General features: G+C 51.3%; 1 protein-coding gene across 1 annotated transcript in view; it reads left to right on the top strand.

Moving 5' to 3' along the window:
- Positions 1-7,526, top strand: part of CFAP57 (cilia and flagella associated protein 57) — a 403,172-nt gene extending 395,646 nt beyond the window's left edge. The window contains exon 22 of the mRNA XM_078672374.1: positions 7,151-7,526. Coding sequence (XP_078528500.1) covers positions 7,151-7,335 — 185 coding nt within the window. The 3' untranslated portion in view covers positions 7,336-7,526. The remainder of the gene's footprint in view (positions 1-7,150) is intronic.
- The last annotated feature ends 6,165 nt before the right edge of the window (positions 7,527-13,691 follow it).

The following is a 13,691-nucleotide window of genomic DNA, read 5'->3' as shown; positions in this document are numbered from 1 at the left end:
GGAACTGTCTCCATCACTTCCTGTGTGTCTCTCTTGCTCTCAGCCCCCTTTGGAACTGTCTTAGTTGCTTCCTGTGTGCGTCTCTTGCTCTCCGCCCCCTTTGGAACTGTCTCAGTTGCTTTCTGTGTGTGTCTCTTGCTCTCAGCCCCCTTTGGAACTGTCTCCATCACTTCCTGTGTGTCTCACTTGCTCTCAGCCCCCTTTGGAACTGTCTCAGTTGCATCCTGTGTGCGTCTCTTGCTCTCAGCCCCCTTTGGAACTGTCTCCATCACTTCCTGTGTGCCTCTCAGCCCCCTTTGGAACTGTCTCAGTTGCTTCCTGTGTGCGTCTCTTGCACTCCGCCCCCTTTGGAACTGTCTCAGTTGCTTTCTGTGTGTGTCTCTTGCTCTCAGCCCCCTTTGGAACTGTCTCCATCACTTCCTGTGTGTCTCTCTTGCTCTCAGCCCCCTTTGGAACTGTCTCAGTTGCTTCCTGTGTGCGTCTCTTGCTCTCAGCCCCCTTTTAAACTGTCTCCGTTGCTTCCTGTGTGCGTCTCTTGCTCTCAACCCCTTTGGAACTGTCTCAGTTGCTTTCTGTGTGCGTCTCTTGCTCTCAGCCCCTTTGGAACTGTCTCAGTTGCTTCCTGTGTGTCTCTCTTGCTCTCAGCCCCCTTTGGAACTGTCTCCATCACTTCCTGTGTGTCTCTCTTGCTCTCAGCTCCCTTTGGATTGTCTGTATTGCTTACAGCGTGCCTCTTTTGCTCACAGCCCCCTTTGGAACTGTCTTTTTGGGAAAATAACTTTCACCGGGCATAGTGCTAGATAATGTCAAGAATAGCAATTAAACCCTAGACCAACAAACCAAAACATGCAACCATGACAATTGATATATAAAAATATATTTTCTTTTATGATATTTTACTTCTTTTTTTCTTCAGAATATTTCACAATCAAAAAGCACATACACATATAGCTATTACATAATAAATGACTCATTTGCAGGCAGGCAACCCGGTGGCAGAGGGTTCGCGACTGCTAGCTGGAGTGTTGCTCGTATTTTAAAAGTTGCTTGTATTTATGTAAATCGCCTCGCTGACTTCGAGCGTAGGCGCGCTTTGTTTTAAACTTTTGCAAAAATTGTGTAACCCACCTCAAAGTTAACAGGTCACTAACTTGGTATTTTTTTCTCCCCTCTGAGGCTTGGCGGTCGGTTGTGGGCTGAACGTCCCGGCGGGCTCCCACCGATCGAGGGCGCCATCTTGGCTTGGGCTTGTCCAGGTGACCGAGACCTGGGACACACCCCCCGCGCTCCTCCCCTATTTAGGAGTCATCCCCCCTCCCTCCAGTGATTGCAGGCAGGCGACCCGGTGGCAGAGTGTTCGCGACTGCTAGCTGGAGTGTTGCTCGTATTTTAAAAGTTGCTTGTATTATGTAAATCGCCTCGCTGACTTCGAGCGTAGGCGCGCTTTGTTTTAAACTTTTGCAAAAATTGTCTAACCCCCCTCAAAGTTAACAGGTCACTAACTTGGTATTTTTTCTCCCCTCTGAGGCTTGGCGGTCGGTTGTGGGCTGAACGTCCCGGGGGGCTCCCACCGATCGCGGGCGCCATCTTGGCTTGGGCTTGTCCAGGTGACCGAGACCTGGGACACACCCCCGCGCTCCTCCCTTATTTAGGAGTCATCCCCCCTCCCTCCAGTGATTGCAGGCAGGCGACCCGGTGGCAGAGGGTTCGCGACTGCTAGCTGGAGTGTTGCTCGTATTTTAAAAGTTGCTTGTATTTATGTAAATCGCCTCGCTGACTTCGAGCGTAGGCGCGCTTTGTTTTAAACTTTTGCAAAAATTGTCTAACCCACTTCAAAGTTAACAGGTCACTAACTTGGTATTTTTTCTCCCCTCCGAGGCTTGTGGGCTGAACGTCCCGGCGGGCTCCCACCGATCGCGGGCGCCATCTTGGCTTGGGCTTGTCCAGGTGACCGAGACCTGGGACACACCCCCCGCGCTCCTCCCCTATTTAAACGGCCATTATGTGTCAGCGCAGCGGACGAGCGCAGCGGGCGCGACGAAGGCGTGCCGAAGTGGCGCCTAAGTCAAGCCCGTCTGCGCCCGTCCGCGGCCGGACGGGGCTAGGGGCACCTCACTATGGTCAAAACCAGCTGTATTCCTCTTCGGACCTTTGTACTCTTCAGGGGGATTGGCCACTGTCTGATATCACTGTGAACCACATTGCTTCACTTGGCCTCAGCTCGAGCCGCCCCTCTATATTTCCCTCTGTTCATTCACAGTCCTCACTTGTTTCTCTCCCCCAGGTGTCCTCTCCTTCTCCCCCCCTGTTAACTGTTTGTCTGCTGAATACTAGATCTGCTGTGAGTCACCATCACGAGCTGTTTGTTCTGCTCGACACTACTCAACCAGATCTCTTGTTTCTCACGGAGACCTGGTTTTCCCAGTCCTCCCTCCCTTCCCCTACTTGCGGCTCTCCCCCCATCTTACTGCGCCCTCCGGACTGACCGGCCGGCAGGTAAACTCGGGGGTGGCGTTGCCCTTATTTTTCGCTCTGAATATCAATTCCAGCGCCTCCCCTCTCCCCCTATTGCGGCCACTGATCATTTACTTAGTCGTTCTTCTGTTTTCTCTCCTCCTCTTACCTGTCTGTTGGTGTATCGCCCCCCCCCCAGTCTACTCCCTCCTTTCTTTCTGATTTCCAGGACCTTCTATCTACCATCTCAGTCAATAACTCCTCAGTCCTGGTACTCGGGGATGTCAATTTTTGGCCCTCTGACCCTCGAGAATGTGCGTCTTCCAAAGATTTTACAGAGACTCTGTGCGAGCTTAATTTTATCTCCCATGTCCATGCCCCAACACACACCCATGGACACATCCTTGACCAGGTCTGGTCCCTCAACTGTCCAGTTCTGTCCCTGTCTATTGCTCCCTGTCTCTGGTCCGATCACTTTTTGATTTCTTTTTTCCTTTGCTTGAGCCCAGTGAAAAAACCCCAGCTGGATAAGAATTTATTTGCCCGAAACTGGAACCGTGTCAATGTGTCACTCCCATGAGCTACCCTCTTGGCTTCTTCGCCCAACTTGCAGGATCTCCCTTCCTCTTTACAAGCAGAGACTATTAACGCCTGGCTTGCGAGTGGCTGCGACCCGGTGGCCCCACTCCGACGGATCACGATTAGAAGACTCAAGGAGGCCAACTGTTGGTTCACTGAGGAGTTAAAATCACTCAAGTTGGGGGTTCGCCAGGCGGAGCGTTCATGGAGAAGGGCCTACTGCCCCAAGCTGAAACTTCATTTTCTATCTTGTCTAGGGGAATACAAAAGAGCCATTCTCTCCACTAAAACGTCCTACTTTTCACACAAAATATTGACCGCAGAGAACCAGCCAAAGGAAATTTTTTCCATTGTCCACGATCTGGCGTTCTCTGATAGAACCTCCTTGAAACCCACCCCGACTCAACACTTGTGTGACTCCTTGAATGACTATTTTGTGGAGAAAATTGGGATCATCAAAGCCAATATCCCCCTCCCCTCCCAGTCCTATGTAGATCCTTCTCCCCCCCTTCTGATGTCTGTTTGTTTTCTATTCCGCCCCTTACTGAAGATTCTTTTCTTGACATCCTCCCCAAAGTCAAGTCAGGCTCTCCTGTTGACATCTGTCCTGCCCGTATTCTTCGTCAAATCTACTCTGCATGCACCTTGCCCCCTCTCTCCTTCCTGAACTGCTCCCTCGCGCAGGGAGTTGTCCCCCCTCTTTTGAAAGCGGCTACCATTGTTCCCATCTTGAAGAAGCCAGGGGCTGACCCCTCCTCCCTAACTAATTATCGCCCCATTTCTCTGCTACCTTTTCTGGGCAAGGTGCTGGAACGCCACGTCACCGCAGTTTTCAGCACATTTGTGGAGGAGAACGGGGGGTTAGCCCCCCGCCAGGCTGACTTCCGGGCTACACACTCCACTGAGGCTGTGGTGGTGTCAGTCTTGGATAATCTGAGACAGGGCCTAGACTCTGACCAACCTCAGGCATTGATCCTCCTCGACCTTTCCGCCGCCTTTGACACGGTGGATCATTCCATTCTTCTTTCCCGTGTCAGGGCGGCGGGTATCGGGGGTACAGCCCTTGTCTGGCTCTCCTCTTTTTTGAGAGACCGCACCCAGGCGGTTCAGTTGGGAGACTTCTCTTCTACTTCTCTCCCGATCTCATGTGGGGTCCCCCAGGGGTCCTCCCTTTCACCTCTTCTGTTTAATTTATATATCGCCCCTTTGATCTTTGCTCTTCAGAAGCTGGAGGTCGCCGTCTATAATTATGCCGACGACCTCCAGCTCATCTTTAATCTTTCTTCTTCCTCTCATTCTGTTTCTAACTTTCACTCGGTGATGTCTTTCATCAGGGACTGGATGAATCATAATCATCTTAAACTGAACCCGGACAAGACCGAGTTAGTCTTGACGGGGGGTTCATCCAGTCCCTGGAATTCTTTGTTTTGGCCTCCTTCTTTAGGTTCTCCTCCCTCTCCGTCTTCCTCTGTTAAAACTCTGGGCATTAAACTTAATGACCAGCTTACTCTCCATTCTCAGATCGGGTCTGTCGTCTCTGCCTGTTTCTTAACTCTTCGTACTATTCGCACTGTCTCCCGTTTCTTTTCCTTTTCTGCACGTAAACTTATCTTGTCCGCCCTGGTCATCTCCCGCTTAGACTACGGGAATGCCTTATATAACGGCATCCCGGCTTATAGTCTACGGAGATTGCAATTGGTACAAAACCAGGCGGCCCGCTTAGTTTACTCTCTCCCTAGATTTCACCATGTCACTCCTCTGCTAAAAGAACTTCATTGGCTCCCGGTCCGTGAGCGTGCATTCTTTAAACTGGGATGTATGACTTTCTTGGCCCGTTTGGGTCTCGCTCCCGCCTTCATCTCCTCGGCGGTACAGCCTTATGTGCCCTGTAGAGAACTGCGATCATCTTCCCTTTGCTTACTCACTGTGCCACGCTTCAAGCGTAAGAAATGGGGTGGAGCTAAATTCTCCTACTTGGCCCCGGTGTTTTGGAATTCCCTCCCTATTCACCTCAGATCTTCTACCCATTATCTTTCCTTTCGTAAGTTACTTAAAACCTTCCTCTTTTCTCAAGCTTTTCATCTGTAACTCCTTTCCCATTCCAGCTTAGCGGTCCTTTTGTTGTTTCCTACTCTGCCTGTACTTATAAGCGCCAAGAAACCGCATGGTGTACGTTGCGCTATATAAATACTTTAAATTCAAATTTAATATAAAACACATTCTGGATTCTTGTGCAAATTTAAACCACAGATTATTGCATAGCATGATATGACCTGAGAAATATATGTGTCTCCAGTTGGGCTAAACAGAATACTCAACACAGAAAAGTCTGTTTGAACTCTATCAAAAATAGGATACAACATATATGATGCTTTTGGAAAACACTGGTTACAGTTGTTAGGTACCAACGCGTTTCGGCAAAGCCCTCCTCAGGGTTTTCATACCAGTGGTTACTAGAATAAAAGAAACGTTATTTTATTTGAGAAACATTTGTGGTCTAAAGCTTAAGTGCAGATTTCATCAATAACAAATGTGTAACATTGTACCTCATCAATCCTCCCTAATGTACATGGTCTAAGAACTCCATAATCTGACCCCGCTGTACGAAACAACAATATGTATTGTGCAAAACATGTGAACACATAACACTCTTTTCTGATTTCACCCAACAAGTGGTGTAATGTAAACACAAAACACTCAAATCATTTTGTTCTCCTTTTCTTACTATTAACGCTCACTAGCTGCCTTAAAACCTATTGGCTAAATTTTGATGACCACTTTGGAACTGTCTCCATCACTTCCTCTGTGCATCTCTTGCTCTCAGCCCCCTTTGGAACTGTCTCCATCACTTCCTCTGTGCCTCTCTTGCTCTCAGCCCCCTGTGGAACTGTCTCCATCACTTCCTCTGTGCCTTTCTTGCTCTCAGCCCCCTCGGAACTGTCTCCATCACATTACTCTCTTTTTTACGTATGAAGTTTTACGTAGCATAGACGTTGCCCGAAAGCATTGGAGCACTTTACATAGAGATGATAATATAATGACAACAATGAGAACTATATATTAACCCCTTCCCTGGGCAGCGAATTCTGACGTGGCGCGGGGGCTAGAGGATGAGCGCGGCGCTTCCATGCTCATGATGGAACCACGCCATCATGAGTCACGGGCGGCGTGTGCTCATGATGGCGTGGTTCCATCATGACCACGCTTGCTCATTAATTCGCCCGCACAGGCGGGAAATTATTACCGCGTGGGAGGAGCGGCAGCAGCATGACGGAACCACGCCGTCATGAGCACATGCCACCTGTGGCTCATGACGGCATGGTTCTGTCATGAGCACGCAAGGGGTTAAAGCAGTTAATAGTAAATACTGGCGTGGACAAGGAGGAAGATAAGTCGAATAACAGTACACCTGACAACACGTTAGTCAGATAGAATATAACAAGGAGAATCCCTGAGTATTCCCAGGTAAGGGATACAACAGTAATTGATAATCATAGATTTTGGCCAGGCCATGGTCTTGTGACAGTGATGATAACAGAGGAATGGAGGCAAGACAGGGTGGAATAGGGAAACAGTGTGTGGAGGGAAGAGAGTGAAGAATCAGCTGGAGGACAAACGAGAGAGGGGGCAGAGAGAGGGCAAGAAAGAACTCTAAGTGTAGGGTGTGGACACAACGAGGAAGAGGTCCAAGAAAAGGCAGACTTCATTGGAAAATGGGTCATAATGTCAGTTCTGTCTTCAGTGTTAACAGCAAGGTTGAGAATCATAATCCCAAAGCAGAAATTTCCAAATTCTAATGGCACCACTGAAAAAGAATTGTGCTCCTTTTTGAATGCCTGCGCATCTAAAAGCAGTGTATGTGGTCTATGTGTGATCTGAGACCTCCAGATACTTCCAGCTTTGATGCCTAGCGCAAGGAGAGAGGTGTGCACCGGATGGGTGAAGCTCTATTATATATATTTTACTCTCCTGTCACTTCCTGTATGCCCCCTCTCACTCGTATTTGCACGTACACATATTTCTTTGTCAATTCCTGTGTCCACTGTCTCATTCTTAAGACCCTGTCCCGATCATGTCATCGAGCGAGCCTCACTCCTGCCCCTTCTCTCTCCCAAAGCTCCCCCCACAGACGGGCTCCAGACCACCAAAGTGATGCGCCTGAACATGGAGGAGGAGACGCAGCGGATCATCGAAATGCAGAAACTGGAAATCAAGCGTCTTCGAGATCAAATTCTAATTCACGAGCAGATGCCAGGGGTCCGGCCACCCTCTGGGGGCAAACTTCCTGCGCTGGTGGCCTGAGCACTTGGATACCCAGGCAGAGCAACTGAAGAGGGAGACACATGGAGGGCAAACACTGGCCGGGATTTACAGGACAGCCACTGCATAGATCATCCTTCCGGCTTCTTAGAAGCAGACCTGCTCACATTTCCATCAGAGCAGGATGTTAAAAAAACTGTAAAATAAATAAAAGCACAGCACATCTTATTTTTAATATGTTTGGACGTTGCAGTCTGTCTGCCCCATACAGCACCTTCTACCTGAAAAGAACAAGGAAGAGACGCAGGGAAACATCTTTGGAAAGTTGTATAAACCAATGCTGTTTGTCTTGTGATTATCTGTTTATACTTTACATGACTACCCTAAGCAAGAGCTACAATCTAGAGTGTGTCTAGAGGGGAAGCAAGACTGTGTCTATGATGCATCTAGACTAGAGGGGAGGCTAGAGTGCGTCCAGAGGGTGTGGCTAGAGTGCATCCAGAGGGTGCGGATAGAGTGCGTCCAGAGGGTGCGGCTAGAGTGCGTCCAGAGGGTGCGGCTAGAGTGCGTCCAGAGGGTGCGGCTAGAGTGCGTCCAGAGGGTGCGGCTAGAGTGCGTCCAGAGGGTGCGGCTAGAGTGCGTCCAGAGGGTGCGGCTAGAGTGCGTCCAGAGGGTGCGGCAAGAGTGCTTCCAGAGGGTGCGGCAAGAGTGCGTCCAGAGGGTGCGGCTAGAGTGCGTCCAGAGGGTGCGGCAGGAGTGCGTCCGGAGGGCGCGGCAAGAGTGCGTCCAGAGGGTGCGGCAAGAGTGCCCTCCAGAGGGTGCGGCTATAGTGCGTCCAGAGGGTGCGGCAAGAGTGCAGATAGAGTGTGTCCAGAGGGTGTGGCAAGAGTGCGTCCAGAGGGTGCAGCTAGAGTGCGTCCAGAGGGTGCGACAGGAGTGCGTCCAGAGAGTGCGGCTAGAGTGCATCCAGAGGGTGCGGCTAGAGTGCATCCAGAGGGTGCGGCTAGAGTGCGTCCAGAGGGTGCGGCTAGAGTGCGTCCAGAGGATGCGGCAAGAATGCAGCTAGAGTGCGTCCAGAGGGCAAGCTAGAGTGCGTCCAGAGGGTGCGGATAGAATGCGTCCAGAGGGTGTGGCTAGAGTGCGTCCAGAGGGTGCGGCTAGAGTGCGTCCAGAGGGTGCGGCTAGAGTGCGTCCAGAGGGTGCGGCAGGAGTGCGTCCAGAGGGTGCGGCTAGAGTGCGTCGAGAGGGTGCGGCAAGAGTGCGTCCAGAGGGTGCGGCAAGAGTGCGTCCAGAGGGTGCGGCAAGAGTGCCCTCCAGAGGGTGCGGCTATAGTGCGTCCAGAGGGTGCGGCAAGAGTGCAGCTAGAGTGTGTCCAGAGGGTGTGGCAAGAGTGCATCCAGAGGGTGCGGCTAGAGTGCGTCCAGAGGGTGCAGCTAGAGTGCGTCCAGAGGGTGCGGCTAGAGTGAATCCGGAGGGTGCGGCTAGAGTGCATCCAGAGGGTGCAGCTAGAGTGCATCCAGAGGGTGCGGCTAGAGTGCGTCCAGAGGATGCGGCAAGAGTGCAGCTAGAGTGCGTCCAGAGGGCAAGCTAGAGTGCGTCCAGAGGGTGCGGGGAAAGAATGCGTCCAGAGGGTGCGGCTAGAGTGCGTCCAGAGGGTTTGGCTAGAGTGCGTCCAGAGGGTGCGGCTAGAGTGCGTCCAGAGGGTGCAGCTAGAGTGCGTCCAGAGGATGCGGCAAGAGTGCAGCTAGAGTGCGTCCAGAGGGTGCGGATAGAGTGCGTCCAGAGGTTGCGGCTAGAGTGCGTCCAGAGGGTGCGGCTAGAGTGCGTCCAGAGGGTGCGGCTAGAGTGCATCCAGAGGATGCGGCAAGAGTGCAGCTAGAGTGCGTCCAGAGGGCAAGCTAGAGTGCGTCCAGAGGGTGCGGTTAGAGTGCATCCAGAGGGTACGGCTAGAGTGCGTCCAGAGGGTGCGGCTAGAGTGCAGCTAGAGTGCGTCCAGAGGGCAAGCTAGAGTGCGTCCAGAGGGTGCGGCTAGAGTGCAGCTAGAGTGCATCCAGAGGGCAAGCTAGAGTGTCTCCAGAGGGTGCGGCTAGAGTGCATCCAGAGGGTACGGGTAGAGTGCATCCAGAGGGTGTGGCTAGAGTGCGTCCAGAGGCTGCGGCTAGAGTGCGTCCAGAGGGTGCGCCTAGAGTCCTTCCGGAGGGTACGGCTAGAGTGCGTTCGGAGGGGAAGCTAGAGTGCATCCAGAGGGGAATCTAAAGTGTTGCCATAGGGGAAGCTAGTGTTTGCAGAAGGGAAGATATAGCGTGTCCAGAGGCGAAGCTAGACTGTGTCAAGAGTAGAAGCTAGAGTGCATCCAGAGGGGAATCTAGAGATGGTTTAGAGGGGAAGCTAAAGTGTGTCCATAGGGGATTCCAGAGTGTGTGTAGATGGGAAGAAGAAGCTAGAGTGTGTCTATAGGGGAAGCTAGAGTGTGTCTAGAGGGGAAGCTAGAGTGTCCCCAGAGGGGAAGCTAGATCGCATCCTTAGGGGAAGCTAGAGTGTGTCCAGACGGGAAGCTTGAGTGTGTCCAGAGGGGAAGGTAGAGTGCATCCAGAGGGGAAGCTAGAGTGTCCCCAGAGGGGAAGCTAGAGTGCATCCAGAGGGGAAGCTAGAGGGCATCCATAGGGGAAGCTAGAGTGTGTTTAGAGGGGAAGCTAGAGTGCACCTAGAGGACAAGCTAGAGTGGATCCAGGGGGGAGCTATAGTATCTCCACAGGGGAAGCTAGAGTGCATCTAGAGGGGAAGCTAGAGTGTCCCCAGAGGGGAGGCTAGAGTGCATCCAGAGGGTGTAGCTAGAGTACATCCAGAGGGGAAGCTAGAGTGTGTCTAGAGGGGAAGCTAGAGTGCATCCAGAGGGGAAGCTAGAGTGCGTCTAGAGGGGAAGGTAGAGTGCATCCAGAGGGGAAGCTAGAGTGTCCCCAGAGGGGAAGCTAGAGTGTGCCCAGAGGGGAAGGTAGAGTGTGTCCATAGGGGAAGCTAGAGTGCGTCTAGTGGGGAAGGTAGAGTGCGTCTGGAGGGGAAGTTAGAATGTGTCCAGACTGGAAGCTTGAGTGTGTCTAGAAGGGAAGGTAGAGTGCGTCCAGAGGGGAAGCTAGAGTGCGTCTAGTGGGGAAGGTAGAGTGCGTCTGGAGGGGAAGCTAGAGTGTGTCCAGACCGGAAGCTTGAGTGTGTCTAGAAGGGAAGGTAGAGTGCGTCCAGAGGGGAAGCTAGAGTGCGTCTAGTGGGGAAGGTAGAGTGCGTCTGGAGGGGAAGCTAGAGTGTGTCCAGACGGGAAGCTTGAGTGTGTCTAGAAGGGAAGGTAGAGTGCGTCCAGAGGGGAAGCTAGAGTGCGTCTAGTGGGGAAGGTAGAGTGCGTCTGGAGGGGAAGCTAGAGTGTGTCCAGACGGGAAGCTTGAGTGTGTCTAGAAGGGAAGGTAGAGTGCGTCCAGAGGAGAAGCTAGAGTGCGTCTAGTGGGGAAGGTAGAGTGCGTCTGGAGGGGAAGCTAGAGTGTGTCCAGACGGGAAGCTTGAGTGTGTCCAGAAGGGAAGGTAGAGTGCGTCCAGAGGGGAAGCTAGAGGGCATCCATAGGGGAAGCTAGAGTGTGTCTAGAGGGGAAGCTAGAGTGTGTCTAGAGGGGAAGCTTAAGTGCATCCAGAGGGGAAGCTAGAGTGCGTCTAGAGGGGAAGCTAGAGTGCATCCAGAGTTGAATCTAAAGTGTGTCCAGAAGGGAAGTTAGTGTTGATATGGACAGGAAGCTAGAGTACATCTAGAGAGGAAGGTAGAGTGCATACAGAGGGAGGCTAAAATGCGTCCAGAGGGGAAGCCTCAGTGCGTCCAGAGGGTAAACGAGAGTGAGTCCAGAGGGGAAGCTAGATTGTATCCACAGGGGAAACTAGAGTGTGTCCAGAGGGTAAGCTAAAGTGTGTTTAGGGGGGAGACTAGAGTATATCTAGAAAGGAAGATGGAGTGTGTTTAGAGGGGAAGCCAGAGGGCATCTAGAGGGGAATCCAGAGTGTGTCCAGAGAGAAAGCTAGAGTGTGTCCAGAGGAAAAGCTCTAATGTGTTTAGATGGGAAGCCAGAGTGCGTCCAGAGGGGAAGCTAAAGGACGTCCAGAGAGGAAGTTATAGTGTCTCCAGAGGGGCAGCTAGAGTGTCTCCACGGGGGAAGCTAGAGTGTGTCTAGGGCAGGGGTCTTCAAACTGTGGGGCCTCCCAGTCACACTTCTGCCCAGCACTACAAGGGCTTCAGCCCCCCCTCCTCCCCATCTGGGTCTCAGCCCGGGCTGCTGCAGTGCAGCTCGAGCTGCTGTGGGCTCGGCTGGGCAGTGTCTGGAGCCTTATCTCAGGCACGGCCCGAGTTTTTCACAGGTCGTTAAAGACCATTTGCATGACTTGGTAAACTGGTTACGGAGGCTTAGTGTTTTTTCTGGTTCCAGTACCCCCGGGCCCCCACTCTGTCTATTCCTTACATTTAAACAGTTCTATCAAACGCAGCCATGAATAAAACAGGGAACATACTAAACATACTAAACAGCAGTTTCAGATTTTGAATTTAATATGAAGTGACTAAAGGACGGGTAGAAATAAGGAGCATGCTAGAATTACAATCATAAGGTATGATCTTTGCGGAAAGCATGGAAATCATATATGCAAGAGTATGTCTTTATTAAAGCAAAAGGAAGGAAAATAAAGAAGGTGCAGAGTAGACTTTCAAGCCCCCAAAGCTATCAGACTGGCATGGGTGTCAGGAGTTTATAGTTTTTAATGTGTATTGAAATAATAAACAGCTGTTCTGCTCATCTCTATATTACACAAACAGAGCCACCATGTAGAAGACTGTCATAGTGCCAGTGTGCACAGTTAGGTGCTAGTGCGGAGCACCGGAAACCGCCTGCTCAAATTAGGCACTGATCCTGAGGTAACAGTGGAGAGGGACGATGGTTCAAGAAGGTGTGGAAGAACAAAGGAGAGCTGTGAAAGATGAATGGGGGGATTGGTGGGGTGTAAGATACAAATAGACAAAAATTTGAATGGAGAGACTAGGTGGATGAGAAGTGCTGAAGGGCACAGGAGGTGACAGGGCCAGAGAGGCCATAGGATAAATGTGAGTGTGTTAGAGATGAGGGCAGTGAAAAGACAGAATGGCAATAGGTGATTTAAGGTAAAGTGAGAGTTTGCTTTGGAATAGTTCAGAAGTTGTAAAGGGTGAAAGAAAATGGCCTGCAAAGTGAGAGAGGGATCAGGGGTTGGGAGAGGAGAGGGCTGGAAGGGAGGGGGTGAGAGGAAAGCAGCATGGGTAAACTGCTTAGCTCTGCACAAGACTGCCCGGGTTTTAAGGGAGCCCTGCTGCTCCCAGCCAGGGCCAGGAGAGCTTCTAATGTGGCAGCACGTATTCCAGCGGAGTGAAGGGCACTTCACAAAGGTTGACTAGACATCTTTCTGATAATTGCTGTTTCTGATGGATACATCTGCCAGGGGATTCCTCACCTTGTGAATATCCCCCTTGCGTCAGCAACATTCGGAAATTCTTTTTGTAGCTTCACGCCGACTTGGACAACGTCACAGAGGCACGACACCGCGCGCGACTCCGCTGATGTCACCGACTCCATAATAGGCCCATGCCAGCATGATGACATCAGGTCCCTTTTTTTCGCGTCGTCGAAGGAAACGGTTTCTAGGGATCCTCTGTAGCTGTTGGTAACTTTGTTACTATTTGTTTCATTTCGGTGTCCTTTTGCTTCTTTGTGTCGAAATGTCCACGAAGAAGACTGGATTCAAGCCCTGCGGAGAGTGCGGCAAGATGATGTCTATGACGGATCCGCACGAGTGCTGCGTCTGGTGTTTGAGTTCTGACCATGACGTCGAGGAGTGTTCATCCTGCAAGAAAATGAATCCTAAGGCTCTCCGTGAGAGGGAGGCGAAACTCCTTGTTGCAAAGTTGAAGAGCAGGAAGGACAAGAAGAGGTCGAGTTCACGGACTCGTCGTTCGAGGTCTCGCTCAAAGTCACGCTCAAGGTCGTCTTCGGTGCATGCTTCGAAGTCATCGAGGAAGAAGCACAAGAAGAGATCTCATGAGTCTGGTCCTCATTCTGGGAAGGACTCGAGCTCGAGACCGAAGTCGCAGGTGAAGTTGCTTTTCAAAAAAGTGGAGGCTCCGACTCCAGAAGTTCAAGTCTCCGAAGGTGAGGCTTCGCCTGTGAATTCGCCTGTTCATTTGATAGAGCGCGCAGGTCACCCAACTAATTATTTTACCATATACGTATCGGGCCCATAAAATTCAATTTACCATATTTATTAATCAGGCGACCTTACACTCTACGACCAGTATCCCAGTTTCCTTCCTATTTCATTTCCAGTGTACCCGACTTACCACTCCACTG

Source organism: Lissotriton helveticus, chromosome 1_2 (assembly GCF_964261635.1).
Source record: "Lissotriton helveticus chromosome 1_2, aLisHel1.1, whole genome shotgun sequence".
NCBI classification, from domain to species: Eukaryota; Metazoa; Chordata; class Amphibia; order Caudata; family Salamandridae; genus Lissotriton; species Lissotriton helveticus.
This window is presented reverse-complemented; position numbering and strand designations above follow the sequence as displayed.